This window comes from Lepidochelys kempii, chromosome 1 (genome assembly GCF_965140285.1).
Source record: "Lepidochelys kempii isolate rLepKem1 chromosome 1, rLepKem1.hap1, whole genome shotgun sequence".
In the NCBI taxonomy this organism is placed as follows: Eukaryota; Metazoa; Chordata; order Testudines; family Cheloniidae; genus Lepidochelys; species Lepidochelys kempii.
The window spans coordinates 325,732,751-325,751,660 of record NC_136380.1 but is presented as its reverse complement, the minus strand read 5'-3'; the positions used below and the strand labels follow the sequence as shown (position 1 = coordinate 325,751,660).

At 39.1% G+C, this 18,910-nt stretch overlaps 1 protein-coding gene and 1 long non-coding RNA gene across 3 annotated transcripts in view; one reads left to right on the top strand and one right to left on the bottom strand.

The window, feature by feature from the left end:
* Positions 1–18,910, top strand: part of PIK3CG (phosphatidylinositol-4,5-bisphosphate 3-kinase catalytic subunit gamma) — a 53,425-nt gene that overhangs the window by 18,225 nt on the left and 16,290 nt on the right. The window contains exons 1-5 of one of the 2 annotated variants that reach the window (XM_073328472.1): positions 80–335; positions 1,536–3,551; positions 6,059–6,124; positions 6,232–6,457; positions 11,968–12,071. In XM_073328472.1, the coding sequence (XP_073184573.1) occupies positions 1,548–3,551; positions 6,059–6,124; positions 6,232–6,457; positions 11,968–12,071 (2,400 nt within the window). In that variant the 5' untranslated portion in view covers positions 80–335; positions 1,536–1,547. Of the gene's footprint in view, positions 1–79; positions 336–1,535; positions 3,552–6,058; positions 6,125–6,231; positions 6,458–11,967; positions 12,072–18,910 lie in introns of those variants that run through there. The other variant, XM_073328471.1, reaches the window with a different exon arrangement.
* LOC140905338 (uncharacterized) overlaps positions 16,349–18,910 on the bottom strand; it is a 45,758-nt gene continuing 43,196 nt past the window's right edge. Inside the window, exons 3-4 of the long non-coding RNA XR_012156828.1 lie at positions 18,517–18,636; positions 16,349–16,457 (exon numbers count right to left, since the gene is read on the bottom strand). This is a non-coding gene — a long non-coding RNA (uncharacterized LOC140905338). The remainder of the gene's footprint in view (positions 16,458–18,516; positions 18,637–18,910) is intronic.

Below are 18,910 nucleotides of genomic sequence, written 5' to 3'. Positions count from 1 at the left end.
ATTGAAGTGAGTAATTTTTAGCACAACCCTTCCACCCATGAGTTTTAAAACTCAAGTTCAGGTTTTTGTGGTTGGCAGTACTGTAAATATATTTGTTCTGCTTTAACAGGAAAAGCATTCTGACTTTTTTAAAATGAGCAATCATATGTATAATCAACTTGGTTAAAACTTCCTTCCTGGTAAGTGCAGCACTTCCTTTGCATCTGGATATGAAGGCGAGCAAGAAAAGCAGAACAACTTAAATAATCAACTTTCTTGATCCTCATTTAAAAAAAATACTTTAAAATTAAACAAATGAGTCTTATTCAGCGACTCATCCTGTGCTTTGTAATCAGGTAATGTTTCAATTTGATTTGGTAATTATAAATATGGTGCCCAGAGTTATTTGCTTTCTGAAACATTAAGAACGAATTGTAGTCACCATGTGTTCTGTTGTTACAACAAAACTAACCTGAATGTTCTTACCTTTTTGTTCTAATATTTGCAAGGGCCTGATGAGATTACTGGGGCTTTTTGTAAGCAAATAGAGGGAGGCTTTATGTATAAAAGTTTTTTTCTAAAAAAATGTTGAAATTAAGCAATCTAACAACATAATTTGTGAAGGAGACATTGAAAGGGAACAAATGTAAGTACATCCAGTCAACTTTGCTTTCCTCAGCTGAATACTTTGTAAATAACTTCCACTTTGATATGGTAGAACAGAGACTAACTGTGAGTGATAACATTTTTGCTTTCTTAAAATCAGTAAGATTGTCTTAAAATTTCTTTCTGATTTTGTTTGTTTTAGATATTTTCACTTGCTATAAAATGTACTAGAGTGTCATTGGCTTGCAAACATTTTCATCATATTAGGCTAAAATTTAGATGTACATTATATAAGGGATTTTTAAAATAAAAATATCCTAATGCTTTATTATGGAGGGGGGAAACAATCAACAGTTTCGTTTCTGTGGGGTCCACACAGAAACAATATTTGTTTCCTCTGCTACAATTAACATATTTTTCTCCGGAGCTTACTATGACATCATTCTGTGATACTGGATCACTAACAGCAAAATGTCTTTTAATTGTTAAAATCCATTTGTGTTAATTTCAGCATCATCCAAAATACAGGAGGGGAAAAAAAGTCAATGTTTGCCAAATTCAAAAGAGAAAATTAGTCGGAGCAAAAAAACATTGTCAAGCTTCTAGAGATCAGTTTCTAGTGAAGTCTGGGAGTTTAGGCTCCCGAGGCCCTCACAGGATCAGGTTCACAATTCATAAAATGTGTTTGGGTGAATTGTGTTCTATAAATGCACAATTTTAATTAGTTATTGCTTTACCTAATGTTTGGTTTTAAAATTAATAGGTTGATTCAAATAAGCCATCCTGAACAAAAATAGTTTTATTCAGAAACTTTTGGACTATATATTGTATATGTAAAGGTTATGATTAAAGCCTGTAGTTAAACTTAAGAAAAAGAGCTAATGTGTCTGTAGAAGAATACACACAGAAATTAAATGAGAAAGTGATCAAACATTTGTATGTTTTGCTAGATTTCTTCTGGCATGGAGTTGAGGAATTATGAACAGCCTGTTGTAATGAGAGAGGAAAACAAACGAAGGAGAAGAAGAATGAAGCCATACAGCGCAGCAAGTAATTTGTCTTCAATGGAACTGATATCCATTGAGTTCATTCTGCCTACAAACAATAAACACACTAAAATGTCAGAAACAATGTTACTCGAAATAGCTGGCAACTGTACTGTTGAGCAAATGAAAGCACAGATTTGGATGCGTGCAATAGAGATGAGCCAAACCACAGACTTTTACCATAAATTCACCCCAGATCAATTTATTCTTCAATATCAAAAGAAAGGGCAGTGGTATGAAATTTATGACAAACATCAAGTAATACAGACATTGGACTGCATACTGTATTGGAAAGTGTTACAGAAAAAGGTAGGCAAAATTCATGTTGTCCAGAAGGAAAAACCAACAGAGGCGGTTCAGGAATTTCAGACGCAGCTTAATGATTTAATTGGCTATGATGTCACTGATGTTAGTAATGTGCATGATGATGAGCTAGAATTTACGCGTCGCAGATTAGTCACACCACGAATGATTGAAGTAGCCTGCAGAGATCCAAAATTGTATTCAATGCATCCATGGATTACATCCAAGCCACTCCCAGAATATGTGTTTAAAAAGATTACTAATAACAATATTTTTATAATCATACATAGAGGAACAACTAGCCAAAAAATTAAAGTATCAATTGATGACACTCCAGATATGATACTTCAGAGCTTTTTCACAAAAATGGCAAAGAAGAAATCTTTGATGGATATTCCTGAGGATCACAGTGAACTGGATTTTGTTCTCAGGGTTTGTGGCAGAGATGAGTATATCACAGGAGAGACGCCAATCAAAGATTTTCACTGGATAAGACAGTGCCTGAAGAATGGGGAAGAGATCCACCTAGTACTAGATGACCCTCCTGACCCCAAGGAGGATGAGGTTCAGAAAGAAGAATGGCCCTTGGTGGATGACTGCACAGGTGTTACAGGATATCATGAACAGCTGACAATAGACGGAAAAGATCATGAGAGGGTGTTCATTATCTCTTTGTGGGACTGTAATAGAAAATTCAGGGTTAAGATAGTTGGCATTGATATCCCAGTGCTACCAAGAAATACTGAACTTACTGTGTTTATTGAGGCTAATATTCAACATGGGCAACAACTTCTTTCACAGAGAAGGACCACATCTAAGCCTTTTACTGAGGAGGTTCTGTGGAATACTTGGGTTGAATTTGATATTAAAATTAAAGATTTGCCTAAAGGAGCGCTACTGAATCTACAGATATATTGTGGCAAAGCACAGGCATTATCCACAAAGGTTAGCCTTCAGTCACATGATTCCCCCAACTCCGATTCTAAATGCAAAACTCAGCTACTCTATTATGTAAATATTTTGTTGATTGATCACCGTTCACTGCTACGTAGTGGGGAGTACGTGCTTCATATGTGGAAGATTTCAGGTAAAGGGGAAGAGCAGGGAAGCATCAATGCTGACAAACTTACATCAGCTACCAATCCTGATAAAGAAAACTCAATGGCTATCTCTATTGTTTTGGATAAATATTGCCACCCAATAGCTTTGCCCAAACATAGGATAACATCTGACCCCCAAGGAGATAGGACAAGAGCTGAAATGCCCAACCAGCTTCGCAAACAACTTGAAGCGATCGTAGACACTGACCCACTTAATCCACTTACTCCTGAGGACAAAGAATTACTGTGGCATTTTAGATATGAAAGCATAAAGCACCCCAAGGCATATCCTAAGCTGCTTAGCTCAGTGAAGTGGGGACAGCAAGAAATAGTGGCTAAAACATACCAGTTGTTAGCTAAAAGAGAAGCTTGGGATCATAGCACTTTGGATGTTGGACTAACAATGCAACTTTTGGACTGTAACTTTTCGGATGAAAATGTAAGAGCAATGGCCGTTCAAAAGCTGGAGAGCTTAGAAGATGACGATGTTCTGCATTACCTTTTGCAACTAGTGCAGGTAAGGTATATTTGCATTCCTGAACATTAGTTTCCTTGAATATTTGCATGATCATAGAAATGTTCCAGTGTTATGAATGACCTACTGTTTGAAGTCTTCAATGTTAATCAAAACAGTGCTAGTGAAAGGAATTAATTTAATAATATTCTTAATACATTTACCTTTCATAGCATTCACAGGTTGTGTCTATGTTAACAGTCTTCTTCCAATTTCCCACAGTCAGCTTAGCACCAGTGTAGCTCTAATGATGGAAGCACATCCTAACCACTGGGTTTTCTAATCCTGCTCAGAGCAGGTCTAGATCACATGATAGTTAAAGGTTTCAGAGTAACAGCCATGTTAGTCTGTATTCGCAAAAAGAAAAGGAGTACTTGTGGCACCTTAGAGACTAACCAATTTATTTGAGCATGAGGTTTCGTGAGCTACAGCTCACTTCATCGGATGAAGTTAAAGCATAGTTAAAGCACCAGTTGCATAATGATCAGTGGCACTGCAGTCAGAGAGCCCATGTTTCCCTGAGGTAGGGGGACCAGATGTCCTGATTTTATAGGGACAGTCCAGTTGCTTGGGACCTTTGCTTCATAGGTGTCTATTACCCCCTCCCCCCTGTCCTGATTTTTCACACTTGCTATCTGGTCACCCTACCCTGAGGCACTTTTATTGACAGGACACCAGGGAATGTGGGGAGTTTGGCTGGAAGCAACACAGCCACATGGTCAGAGCAATGCACAGGATTTAATAAAGTTATGTCTTCAATTTAACCTTCATTCAGCTTTACACTAAGTGACTGAAACATCAGTGACCGCCCGTACCAGTGCTCCTGCTATTGCTGCTACTGTTGGTAATGAAACAATGAAAAGTTTGAAGAAAATGCTAGGTTAGACAAGGCCTGACACACAAGTTTTGGGTTGTGTTTAGGGTCTGCTTGCAGAGTTGTGTGAAGAATCTTTCATGCTGCTGTGCATGCATCTTATCTGGCAATACTATCAATTTTGTACTGTCATGTAATTGTACTTCTCCCTAAAATTTAAAAAGTATAAAACAGCAAAATAAAAAATAAAAGGCATGGCAAGGAACCATAGTTCTGACTCCATACTTAGGATTTATTCATTCACAGAAAGTTAGAAAGATCAAAATCAGGGTTTTAATGGAAAGTGAGTTACAATCCTATTTGCTTGAAATATCTCCTATATGGTCTCTTGCTAGCTGTTGTTGCTGAAAGCTTGAGATCAGTTATACGACAAAGCATTTCAGAGATCTGAGTTTGAAAAGGGAAGTTTCTTTCACTTTCACAATAGTTTTCTTTGGGGTGGGAACACTGCACCTTGCAACTTGCAGAACTGAGGGTATTATTGATTGCAGATGAAATTTGTAATAGTGCAATTCAGTTGTGTAAATGCATATTGAGCTTCTCTGGTCCTATTCTGCACCTTTCGAGACCTGGCAGCTCTTTCTCTGTAAAGATTATAAACTCCATAGCAGCAGAGACAACTAAATATCAAGGAACCTATGAGCAAGTTCTGCCGTAACATTGGGCACCTCTGTGGCAAGGGAGCCTGTGGACCTTGTAAGCCACACAGGTCTAGAGGTAGTTGCTGATTCCTAAGAATGTGAAGTTAGCGCTTCCAAATTTGCAGGAGCAGGGCTTCTGACAAAGCCTCTATATACTCTCCAGCCTCATCTTCACCCATCTGGAGGTTGGGCTCCCCAGACAGGACGTATGCAATTCAAGGTTTGTAAATTTTAAGGCCAAAAGTTACCACTAAGATTATCTAGTCTGACCTCCCACATAACTACTCCTATGTATACTCTCCTTTAAGATAGCAGACCTTACAGACAAGTCATTGTTTATTTTTAACACATTTTTGCACCCAAATTAGAGGCTCAGTTAATATGCAGGCTGGTGGATACTCGAGTGCATACAATGCAGGATGCTAAGATTTTTCTGTGTGCATTTTCTAAAAGAATTTGTTTCAAGACAATATACATTAAAATGATTTTAGGAAGAAATAAACTACTGAGGTATTTTTAGTTTATTTTCAAAACAAAAGGAAAAACTGGGTTAAAACTTTTATTAAATTATAATATACACAATATTTTAATGTAAAACAATATTAGAATGTTTTATTTTATTGCCACCCTCTCATCTGAATGTCTGCGTACTGTCACTATAATGCACCAAGATTCATGAGTGTGACATTACACTGGATGGCTTTTGTTTGTTAATCATCTGTCATAATAATAATGTGTTTTTGGGTTTTGTTTTTTTGAGACAGCTAGCATAGAATCATAGAATGCAGTGATCAAATCACATGCAAAGAAACATCAGTGCTTTTTCCAACTTTTTTTTCTCTAAAGACCTATGCTTTTCCATAACATTTTTCCTTTGACAGAGCTCTATTCTGTTGATGTCATCTGTAATTTACACATATAAGAAAATGCAACAAGGTATTATAAATATTTTAAATAAAATTTGTATTTCTTTGATTTTTATATGCATTTTTTAGGCTGTGAAATTTGAACCCTATCATGACAGCGCACTAGCCAGATTTCTACTAAAACGAGGTTTGAGAGTAAGTACTTCAAAATTAAGTAACATTAAAGTTCAGGCATTCTTAAAATTGACTGTTTCTCAGGAGAATGTCATGTATATTAATTTTAGCCTTTTCTCTGCCTTTAGAACAAAAGAATTGGTCACTTTTTGTTTTGGTTTTTAAGAAGTGAGATTGCTCAGTCCATGCACTACCAGCAGAGGTTTGCTGTGATCCTAGAAGCCTATCTTAGGGGCTGTGGAAAAGCCATGCTACATGATTTCATGAAACAGGTTCAGATAATTAAGTTGCTGCATAAAGTCACAATGGATATAAAATCAGTTTCTGCTGAAAAGTACGATGTCACCTCTCAAGGTATTTATTCATAGGTATTGCTTCATTTGTTATGTAATGTGTGTGTCTTTTTGCTCCATGTGTATTAAAACCAAATCAGCAAACAGTATGTTTCTCTGTAATGTCCATAAGAGTAAATTACTACCTCAGCCACTGAGCATCACAGTTAATTCTTCTAAATAGCCATATAAATTGTGGGTGTCAAAGAAGCCAGTAATATATTCACTTGTGGAAAAGTGCATTAATGCGGAGTTAAGGTTGGAGGCACTCAATGGTGTGCTGTGTTCCTGGGTGCCTTCCAGAACTCAAATGTTGTAAAACCAGGAAATGCAGAATTCAGGTACTCTAATATTCTTCTAATCTAAGGAGTATGTAATGTGACAAGAAAAAACAAAAGACATGCTACCATGTAATGAAGAGATAAGATGACACCACACAATACAACCTTAACTCCTGTCTCCTTTGTGTATTACTGCAACACTGGTGCAGGTTCAAGTTCATGTACCTCTCCTGGTATAAACAGGAAGCAGTGTGTTCTCAGTGAGGGGTCCTGGGCTCTGAAATTAATTTTCCTTCTTGGTTCATCTGAGCCATGGATGTGGTGTGACATGATGTTTATGCAGACTTTTCCTAGAGAAGTGGAAGGTTAATTGTAGGGATTAATTAAAGAGCTGACTAGTAGGCTCTTGGGAAAATTACTGGAGGTCTCACTTCCTCTTTTCATGTATTTATTTTTGAGAGAAATAATCAGTGGGTATGAGCCTGGTTAGGTACCCTGTTTTAATTACAATTTGTATTAAAGTTGTGTATATGTTTTATTATGTGCCTAGCACCTGAGATAGGCACAGTGGACAAATTTGAGTGAAACCATACTTTTTAATCTCAATTAAAAGTGAATGGATTTTTAATTCAGCTCATTGATTTTATAAAGGATGACACCTTTCTTCAGATTTACAGTATATTTTGCATATGCTGAAGAAGCACCCATAATAAAACGTAATGTGAAGTCATATTTTTCATTAAATTACTTTCTCAATATATCTCATAAACCAGTTTATGCTCCAGGCTAACAGTCCTGAAACAGTGTTTTGGATTGTAGTAAGTGCGAGGCTTCATTTCAAAGGTCTTGGAGCATTCTTACCCAGGATGAAAGAAATGTTTACTTCATTTATGAATATGCCTCCTCTTTTTTGAACAACTTTCCAGATACTTCATTCCTAGAAGAGAGAATTGCTTTCACTACTATACCTGCACCGTAACATCTTACCAGTTCCTTTTCAGCATTTACCATGCTGAATCAACCACCAATAGGAGCTTGTAACATGACTGGTTCCAGCAGTCAGAAAATCCATTGTGAATAGTGCAACTTCATATCAACACCAGAAAGTGTTCCTTCAGTCCAAAGATCCTGATGTTGTTAATTGAAAAGTAAATTCCAAGTTCCTTTTCTTTGTGAATATCGGCTTTGAAATCCCAGGTCAACTCACCATCCACTAATTCCATGGTGTAAATCGATGTTTCCAAGATAAGCCATTATTGGGGTAGTCAGTTGTGTGAGTAGACCTGAAAAAATGCATAGTGTTCACCTTGGATCACCCAGGTATTTTTTCAGATCCTGCTATGTTTTCACTTTTATCCTGCACTCCTAAATTCAGGAGGAGTTTTGCTGTTTTAAAGTAGGATTGGGGCCATAGTATTTAATAACCTAGACAAACCCTCCTGTGTCATGCCCAGTGTTCAACATGGTGTTTGTTTGGTTTGTGATGCTGACAAACCCCATTAAAAAGTTCTACATTTTTAGAAGAAATTTACTTTTAATTATTTTACAAAACACATAGAGAGGCTTCCTCAAACTTCTTTGATCATAACATCTACCTTTTAGGAGGAAACTTGAAGCTTCTGCAGCTCTGGAGAGAGAGAGAGAGAGAGAGATTCTGAAATGTCAATCACAGCAATCAGCTTTATGTCCAGCAAGTTGTCTGTCTTATGTGATTTTTTTCTTTTCTTTCTTCTCTTCCACTCTCTCCAAAAATAGTGTAATATATAACAGGACCTGAAAAGAGTACTTGGGTGATCAAGTGTGACTGCTCTGCATTTTTCAGGCCTACTCACATGATTGACTGTTCCACTAACGACTTATCTAAGTTTGTTTTTACAAAAAGAAAAGGAGTACTAGTGGCACCTTAGAGACTAACCAATTTATTTGAGTATAAGCTTTCGTGAGCTACAGTTCACTTCATTGGATGCATTCAGTGGAAAATACAGTGAGGAGATTTATATACACAAAACATGAAAAAATGAGTGTTATCATACACACTGTAAGGAGAGTGATCACTTAAGATGAGCTATGACCAGCAGGAGAGTCTGGGGGGGGGAGGGGGAGAGTATCTTTTGTAGCGATAATCAAGGTGGGCCATTTCCAGCAGTTAACAGGAACGTCTGAGGAGGGGTGGGGGTGGGGGAAATAAACATGGGGAAATAGTTTCACTTTGTGTAATGACACATCCACTCCCAGTCTCTATTCAAGCCTTAGTTAATTGTATCCAGTTTGCAAATTAATTCCAATTCAGCAGTCTCTCGTTGAAGTCTGTTTTTGAAGTCTTTTTGTTGTAAACCTGTCGGAGAACACTTCAATCTCTCTGGTCACTTGATTACAGACCTAAAAGTCGCAATATTACAACAAAAAGACTTCAGAAACAGACTCCAATGAGAGACTGCTGAATTGGAATTAATTTGCAAACTGGATACAATTAATTTAGGCTTGAATAGAGACTGGGAGTGGATGTGTCATTACACAAAGTGAAACTATTTCCCCATGTTTATTTCCCCCACCCCCCACCGCTCCTCAGACATTCCTGTTAACTGCTGGAAATGGCCCACCTTGATTATCACTACAAAAGTTTCCCCGCCTCCCCCAACTCTCCTGTTGGTCATCTTAAGTGATCACTCTCGTTACAGTGTGTATGATAACACCCATTTTTTCATGTGTTGTGTATATAAATCTCCTCACTGTATTTTCCACTGAATGCATCCGATGAAGAGAGCTGTAGCTCACAAAAGCTTATGCTCAAATAAATTGGTTAGTCTCTAAGGTGCTGCAAGTACTCCTTTTTCTTTTTGCGAATACAGACTAACACGGCTACTACTCTGAAACTTTGTTTTTGAAAATACTGGATACGTTGCTTTAACTACCGCCTTTAGAAGTGTGTCACTGCCAAGTTACTCTTACTTGTTAAGAAATGCTTCCTAACGTTGTTCCCAAACTTTTTCTTCCTTTAACTTCAGTCTGTTGCGCCTTTTGCCCACCATCTTCATTGACTATTTATATTGTCAGTCTGAATGTGTTGGATCACATCTTCTCTTTTCTAGTCTTTTCAGTCTTTCAATCTTATCCCCTAATTTTTTTATCTTTTTTTTTTTTAATCTTCCCTCAGTTTAGGTACAAAGTATTCCAGGTGCAGTATCACCATGGTTATATAGGGTAATATTTCCCTCACCTTTCATGTCAGAATCCCTATGTTCACATCCAATTTTTTTTTGCTACAAGGGCAATACACTTCAATCTTATACTTGTTTTGCTATCTGCTTTCGTCCCTGGGTCTGCATAATTGTTTTCTAAATATCTTCAAAATAGGTATCTGTGCAATTGTTTCCTCTCTCTAGGTTCCAGTTCTGAGTTCTTAAACTAGATTAGCTGGGAAATCTTATTATTTATAAATACTTATGTTTTTGTTTTTGTTTTTAAATCAGCTAGTTCCAAACCTTTACTGTGATTACTTTAAGTAACTGGTATACAGTTTCTTAATTATGTGGTTTTATATCAAATAGCTTATTGAAATTGAGATGCTATATCCTGAGCACCTTTGTGTTGTAAATCAATAATTACATTGTAGAAAACTATTATATTAATATTTTAATAAACTATTTTAATAAACCCTAGTTTCTCCTTAAAGAAAGGTGTCTAATTATAACGTTCACATATTTACTCCTTTATCTTGCACTCAGATATTTTTCCCAGAATAGGTTTCACACTAGTCATCTGGTATTTTCTAGGCCCTTCTTTCCTAAAAGCCTCAAAGATAGGTGTCATTTGTTTTTTATTTTTTTCAATTCCTGGGTGACTCTTAATTCACTGAACTTTTATAGCAAAGATTTTGAGATTTTTCTCTGTTAATATTTTAAAAATTCTAGGTGTGTCTAGCTTCTTCATTTTCCAGTGTTCCTTTGTTTCCCTTCTAATTTTCCTCCTTTTTTGAGGGTATAATTATTTATATAGTGCCATCAACATGGGGAGCGCTTGAATAGCTAGAACTTGTGCATATAGAAATCCCTATCTTATTTTCTTTTTCTTTTAAATTGGTGTCTTGTTTGTTTAATATACAAGAGAAGTACTTCCCAGCATATTGCAGAGAGGGATTGTGACTGGCTAGCTAAGATGGAGCAATGTGTATTTCATATAGTATTAACCATTCCTATTTAAACTGAAGGATCAGAAATCTGGAGGGGCTATGAATGAATTTCATAATTTACATATATGCATATAATGCCTTATTTACATAATCAGCAGATGTTCTGTCTGCTAGAATTTAAAACGGACAAAGCTGCAGTATGGGACATTCTTTAAGAATATAGTAATTGCTTTGCCCCTGGCTGGTCCTTGAGGCTCTGCCCCTGGTTGCTTCTTGCCCTGGACTGGATGGAGGGCTGTGGTCAGTTGCTCACTCCTGGTGCTGGCTGTTGCCCTGGACTGGGTGAGGGATCTGCTGCTGCATGCCATCAGTTTGGGGGATACTCTGACTGAGCTGCTAGCCCTTAGTTGTAACTATTTCTTGCCCCCTGGCTCGTGAGGTTGGGAGCGCTAGCTGCAATTGCCTGACTGCGGCTGGAAAGCCCAGGAGGTCACAGAGTGGGAGCTAGAGCACTGCCCAGTATCACTATAGCTGTAGCTCCAAAGCTGTGGTCAGGTGTGGGTTGGGGGAACTATGCTCTAGGGAGGCTATGTCTCTGGTTAGAGTCTTCATGGCTTCAGTGTTATTCACACTAAGCATCCAAAAATCATGAGATGGGCTTAAAAATAATGAGATTTGTTTAAAAAGTTGTGCTCTTGTATTTGTCTTCTAGTTTTGAGCCTTTAGGGGGTCATGTTTTCAGGCTTTTTGGACAATGATGCAGGCTAGAAACTTTTTTTTAAATGAAAGATGAGATTCGCATATAATCACCCGAGTCCAAGAGTTGGAGCTTTAAGAAAAACACCAAATTCCACAAGACTTGTGGTAACATCATGAGAGTTGGTAACACTGTGACTGGCTCTCTATGGTTAGACACCTGAGAACATTTAACCAGAGAGAGCATCCTTGGATTTCCAAATCAGGAGAACCTGCTAGAAGGTCTTAGCCGTAAGCAGGTCAAAAAGGAAGCTAAAAATAAGAGCCTTGCATCCAAATTCTGAGACTTAAAAGGTCTAATTAACTGTAACTTTCTGCTTCTAACTTTTGAACTCAATAATGGTGATTTCTTTTTTGCAATTACAGTTATCACACAGCTGAAACAAAAGCTTGAAAAACTGCAGAACAGCAAACTTCCAGAAAGCTTTAGAGTTCCATATGACCCTGGGCTGAGAGCAGGAGCACTAGTGGTAAATATATTTGATTATTTATACATTCTTCATGGTTTGAAAATCTCTTATCTGCAAATATGTGTGATTTACAAATCTGCCTCTTGATTTACAAATCATGTACCCAAAAGTCTTGACTTCACTTCTGCGATAGATATCCTCATTTATGGTTTTACCTCAGTTCACTTTGACAGCTCTATCTTTTCTGTGGTCTTTATGATTCTTCGCTCTCACCTTAAGCAAGTATATGCAGAAGGCTGCTGCTTACCTCATATTCAAGGGGAAACATGATGACGAAACACTAATCCTCAAACAGCAATTCTGGCTCCCCATTAATTTCAGGATCTAGTTAGAAACTGGCTTTCTTGTATCTAAAAACTTCTATAGACTTATTCCAGTCTTCTTCACTTGCTTTGTATCTGTTTTGTCCTCCAGTTACTCCCCTTACCTGTGACGGATCACAGGCCTCAAACCTGGGTCCCTGCGTCCCCAGGCAGCACTCAGGCCACGACTGCCCCCCGCAGCTCACCTGAGTAACTAGGGACAGGTTCAAGGAAGGTCTAGCTTGCAGAGGGCCCTGCCCCAAAACACTGGGGGAAACATCCAGACCCCCAGCTGGCTAAGGAGCACAACATAAACCAGGAAGTAACTACAGGAAGTTGTGTGAGCAAGTAGCGGAATCCTTGGCTGGCTGTGACTACCTCGGCTTACCTGACTCCTGCATTACTTCCTGTTCCTGTTTCCTGCTTCCCTGCCTGCTCCTGGTTCCTGTCCTCCCATCCCAGACCCCTGTCTACTCCCAGTTCCTGCTGTCCTGCTCTACTTTGGCCCCTGCTGCTCTGCCTTACCCCTGATGCTGTCCTCAGCTCTGATCCCTGGCCTACCACCCGACTTTGTCTCCAGCGCTGACCTTCAGCTTCGTACCTGACATTGTCTTTGGTTTTGACCCTCTGCTCTAACCATTAGGCCTGATTCCTGCTCCAACCACTAGGTCGGACTGCCCATGCCCCAGTCATTGCACTACCCATCTTATACTGATCTGTCCCCTGCATCTCCCCATCATTGAGCCATTGTTGATACAAAAGTCTTCTCCTCTGCCATTTAGAATAGACTTTCTGTATCTCTTCAATATACCAAATTACTGTTTTATTTCAAATCTCAGCTTAAAAGTTCCTTTCATTGCCTTTTTCTTTCTCTCTGCCTTGAGTTATTACCTTATTTTTGTAAGTATCATTTAATTCTGAAAGCATTTTAGGATAGAGTTTGTGATGGTGATACAGAAAATAATCTATTGCACTGTGTAGGAAGAAAAGCACTGATGGCTTTGTATATGCAGAAGTGTTACATTTATCCAAATACAATAAAAGCAATCACGGTGTGGACCTTCCTTCTAACATAACTAATTCAGTCTCAATCTATTTTGTGTAAAATGGCCAGTGGTGTAAAAGTCTCTACATTCATACTTCATTAATGAAAATGTTGTATACTGTAAATACCTAGATAGACAGTAAATGCCGGTCACTGCAACATGATCACAGACACGTGTCTACCAAATTAAGAGGTTGATGTGGTATGACTATAGAATCAATTAAGCAGTTGATGGGCTATTCAGATCCTGTAGATCAGGGGTCTTAAACACACGGCCCGTGGGCCAGCTATTTCCTGCGGCCTGCCAAGCAGCCCACCCCCGGTCTACCTCCAGGCCAGGGGTGGGCAAACTACAGCCCGTGGGCCAGATTGCCCCCCAGTGGCCCCGCGCTGCTCCCTGAAGCGGCCGGCACAACGTCCCTGCAGCCCGGGGGGCAGCAGAGCGCTCCGTGCGTTGCCATGGCTGCTGGGCACCCCCTCCCGCATCTCCCATTGGCCGGGAACAGGGAACTGTGGCCAATGGTGTGACATCAGAAAGCAGATAGACAGTTACTCATGGTCTATCCCTTTCTTTCATTCCTTGGACACTAAACTCAAAGTAATGTGTGAACAAAGAAATGTTTATTACAGTGGTTACTTTAGTCCATTGTGAGTTCCACTTTCCATTCAAACGCATTTTTTCTATTTTCTCATAAATTTAAAACCCTTTTGGGCTGAAATTTTCAATATTTAGTCTCTCATGCATTCTTAGCCATATATTGCATCATGTGTGTCATGATTGGCTTGTTTCAGAGTAACAGCCGTGTTAGTCTGTATTTGCAAAAAGAAAAGGAGTACTTGTGGCACCTTAGAGACTAACCAATTTATTTGAGCATGAGCTTTCGTGAGCTGCAGCTCACTTCATCGGATGCATGCCGTGGATGAAGTGAGCTGCAGCTCACGAAAGCTCATGCTCAAATAAATTGGTTAGTCTCTAAGGTGCCACAAGTCCTCCTTTTCTTTTTATGATTGGCTTGGTTACTTTTCAGGAACGAATCCCTGTACAGCATGCTCTATCCATGTGCTGTTCATGTGGGGCCTGATCTTTACATTCCAAGTTTATCTTGTCCGTTGTCTAGCATCAGAGTGTTCCAGCTTATTTTAGCTAGCACAGACCACCTGATTCCAGGATACTGCTTGGTAAGCCCCTATTTACAACTTAACCTTCCATTCATCTTCCCAGTCATGCCCACTAAGAAATGAGGCAAGTTATGGCAAGCCAGGCCTACATTTCCACTCCTTTAATGTTCTTGTTTTTTATGTTAGTATTTGTTTCATTTGTGTCCTATTCCATCTTTGTGTTCTTTTTGAAGTTTACTAACCAGCAACACATCGCCAAAACCACAGTAGTTGTAATAATTTGAACTACCATTAATATTAGGCTCAAAGTATGAAGCAGGGGATGCAACTTCACCTCTGCAGGTAGAACCCAGCAGGATCTAATCCCACACTATAAGCTTGCTCTGCCTTTAAAGCATCCTTTGGTAATCTTAACGTTGCCACCACACAATACTTGTCATCACCTACATAGGCAGTTTTTACCTTACCAACATCCCAGCATCTCAGCTGTACTGTGTAATTGGAAGACTATTCCCACAGAGTGAACCCACATGCTGGCAACTCTTACACCTGCACATGTAAGTGCCCTCCAGGTGCAAGCAGAAGTACAAGTCTGGAGCTTTCTGGACTTTGCATTGTCTTGCAACAGTATTTGAGGAGGGAAAATAAAACTTCTTCCACACTGGACGAGTTGTAGTGCTTTTCACATTTAACTTCATGTTATTGGACCCTTGTTAAATTTCTTACCCTGTATCAATTAATATTACATCCCTTGTACCAATTTTTTAACATTTCTGTGGTGATAAAATAGGGCGACCCTCTTTGTTGTCACTTAAGGCCTCTTTTACCTTACATAGTATGTCATTGTTTTTGCCTTTTATCTTTCATGATAAATTAACTTTATCTTGTACATTAAAAAAAACCATTTACAACATCCTACGTTTAAAATTCTTTATCGATAAATTTTTTGCTTTGTTGATTTTCAAAATGCAGTACTCTAGATGCTAATTCTGGCTGAAACCCTTGCTCATGTAACAGTTGCAGTACTTCTGCTGCTAGCTTCTGTTGATATGCTTGTTCATGTTCCCACAGCCTCTCTGTCAACCATGTGCAACGCGTGAGCCACCCATTTGGAGACACTAGCCTCTGGCCCCACCCCTTGTGCCTGAGACCCACCCCTGTCCCACCAGAGCCCCGAGTCCCCTACCGCAGCCACCTGCCCCTCAGCCTCAGGCCACCCTGTCCGAGCGCCCCCAGTCCCAGGCCACAGGCCGTCCCGCCCTAGTCCCAGCTCCAGCCCACTTTGGGGAAGAGGAGCAGCCTGCCTGGGCTGGGGCCATGGGGGAAGTGGTGGGAAGCAGGAGGGGGCCTCGGGATGGAGCATGGGTGGGGCCACACCTGGCTGGGGAGGCTCAGCCTCCCCTGGTTTGTGATACCTGTCACTGATGATGTCATCTTGGTTTCAAAGTGATATACCAGTCCCAAAAAGCTCAACTCCCATGTCAGGATCCCTCCAGGTTTTGTTGCTTCCTGACCTTGGCAGGATTATGCATTTTAAAAGTTTACTTTTTTGTGCATGAAGTCCTTTCAATCGTTTTAAACGATTTTTGAGCAAACCCCCATGATGGCAGATTGGTGAAATTCAATAACAATTGGCACATTAATAAACTAAAATTTACTAAGAAATATGTCCTTAATTTAACCCTAAGCCATTAGTTGGATTTTGTTTAAAATCTAGGCTATTTCAATCTTTTATATAATTGCTTAGTTTTCCATTTACAAAACACTTCCATATAGGTTTTTACTTTTTAATTAAATTTATTTTGCGCTACAATTAAACAAAACTTTTGGATAAAAGCGTTAATACTTTAGATTCATTTCTTATATTCACTGATCTTGCTTGGTACTGGGTTGATTTCTGCTTCCAAAGCGCACAGCCATCTGAAAAAGAGAAAACAACCTATTGTGGCTCCTATTTGGAGCCTTTATATGGTTTTAATTAATTTACATTTGTTTTATCTCTCTTACGAGACATGCTGCATATATCATGGGAATCTTCCATAGTGCATCTCTCACCCTTTATTTGCCATAAGATCTTGTTAGGCATATTAATTTTCACATCAAGTGTAACTGTTTGTTTTGTGAATAAAAAGTTTCCATGTACCCCTATGAAAACGATTGTCTGTCTGATTACTAGAGCCATCTTAAGGCTCAGTGTTCAAAACATTGCTACTCCTTTAACAATGCCTCCCACCCTCCCATACACACCTTTGCTGTTACTCCAGAGGTTTACTGTCTCTTTAATTTTTCATTTTCATCTTGCATCTCTTTCGGCTGCTGATTCATTACAAGAGGATGCAGAGTCTCTCACTACTTTCTTGGTTCTGGCCATTCCTGCCACAGCCGCAATCATGTGCTCTAGCCCTTATTTAAAAAGATGCTGAACTTCATAAAAACACTGAGGTAACAAAGCCAAATGACACAAGCTACATGTGCTTGGCTTCAGTGGGGGGAGGGAAGAATTTAGCAAAGACTACCAGCAAGCCTTGGCAGCTGCTCAAAAAGTGCCTGTCAGTGTTTGCAACTTTGAATCAAAGATTGAAATGGATTTTTAGTAGAATCTTTTAAAAGCCAATTTATTTTTGACCTACAAAATAGGATTTTACAAACCAGGAGTGTTTGTTTAGGTCCTTAAAACCTTATATAATTACACAAATATATTTTTGTTTCTTTTAAGTATTTTAATCAACACCACTTGTTTTGCTCTAATTATATTTTACAAACTGTACCCTGACTACATTCCCTACTTGTACATTTGGAGGCAGCCACGTTCAAATGGAAACCCCTTATTTCTTTTTAGTGATTTTGACTAAATTGTCCATAGTCCAATGATTCAAATCAGAGTGTCTCTTTGCCTAAGGCAGTCCTTTACAATTGATTATTTATAGACCATTCAATGGCCATTCTCCTTCGGAATGACTGTAAAGATTCCTGGAGACAAAAGCACAGTGGTGGTAGTTGTCACCACCTGACCTCCCCTTGTGTAATTTGTTTGACTACCAGGGTTCCACTAGGCAAGACTGGACCAAGTTGTACTGCTGTAACCAGGTTTTTTTAATCAAACCAAGCATTCTCTTTTCCCTTACTGACTGTTACACCCAATACCTTTACTATACCAGCCTGCTTAATCCTTTAAGCACGCTAACATTTTTAACATCTGCATAAATATTCCCTTTAACTCCTCATTCTCTTTCCTTAAATCACTCACTTAGCTCCCAAAAAAGAAAAGGAGTACTTGTGGCACCTTAGAGACTAACAGATTTATTTGAGCATAAGCTTTCATGAGCTACAGCTCACTTCATCGGATGAAGTGAGTTGTAGCTCACGAAAGCTTATGGTCATATAAATTTGTTAGTCTCTAAGGTGCCACAACTATTCCTCTTCTTTTTGCGGATACAGACTAACATGGCTGCTACTCTGAAACTTAGCTCCCAAAGTGACACATTTCTTAGCCAATTTCTCTTCATGAATCTGATCTGATCTTTGTGCTTGTTTGCATTCATTCTTTAGCTACAATTACTGTTCTCTTCATGGTCTCCCATTGGTCTTATTCTTTAAAGTTTCAGTGTCATTCAACATATACCTTTGTCGTGCTCTGCCAGACATTCCTTTCTATAGGAATCCAAAGTAGCTCCCTCTATTCCCTGTATGTTACTTAATTTCTCTTTAGGAGAGACTTCTGTATAATAATTTAATAACATGGTTTTTTGTTTCTTTTTCTTGCATTTCTTGTCTAACACTACTTATTGGAGTTCCTTGTCTACCTGGTTCCAGTCCCCCCTGTAATTTCTTTGGGGGAGTCGATAGGGACCTCCTTTAGATCTAATCCACTCCTCCAGTGCCCCGAAACCTGAAATTTACATCCTTCCAATGCCATTGCTAAACTTTTGGGTTGTGATCCTTGCAAGTAAAGCTACATATATAATAAACTATACATTACCTGCTCCAGATGAATTGAATCCGAGTCACTGAACCACTATATTGGTGTTTTCCTGAGACCTCTTCCACTCAGTTCCCCTAGAACTCAGTTCGACTCCAGTCTCTTCACTCATGTTCCTTTCTGTGGCATACAGCAAAGCTATGTTGACGACAAGTGCAGGGGGTGGGTATATTATAGGGCATACCACACATCCAAATTTACACAGCAAAACTTTACCTTATACGTACACATTTTCACTAACACAGACTACATATGCATTCTTAGCCATACATTGCATCATATGCGTCATGATTGGCTTGATTACTTTTCAGGAACCGATCCCTGTACAGCATGCTCTGTCCATGTGGTGTTTATGTGGAGCCAGATCTTTACATCCCAGGTTTATCTTGTCCCT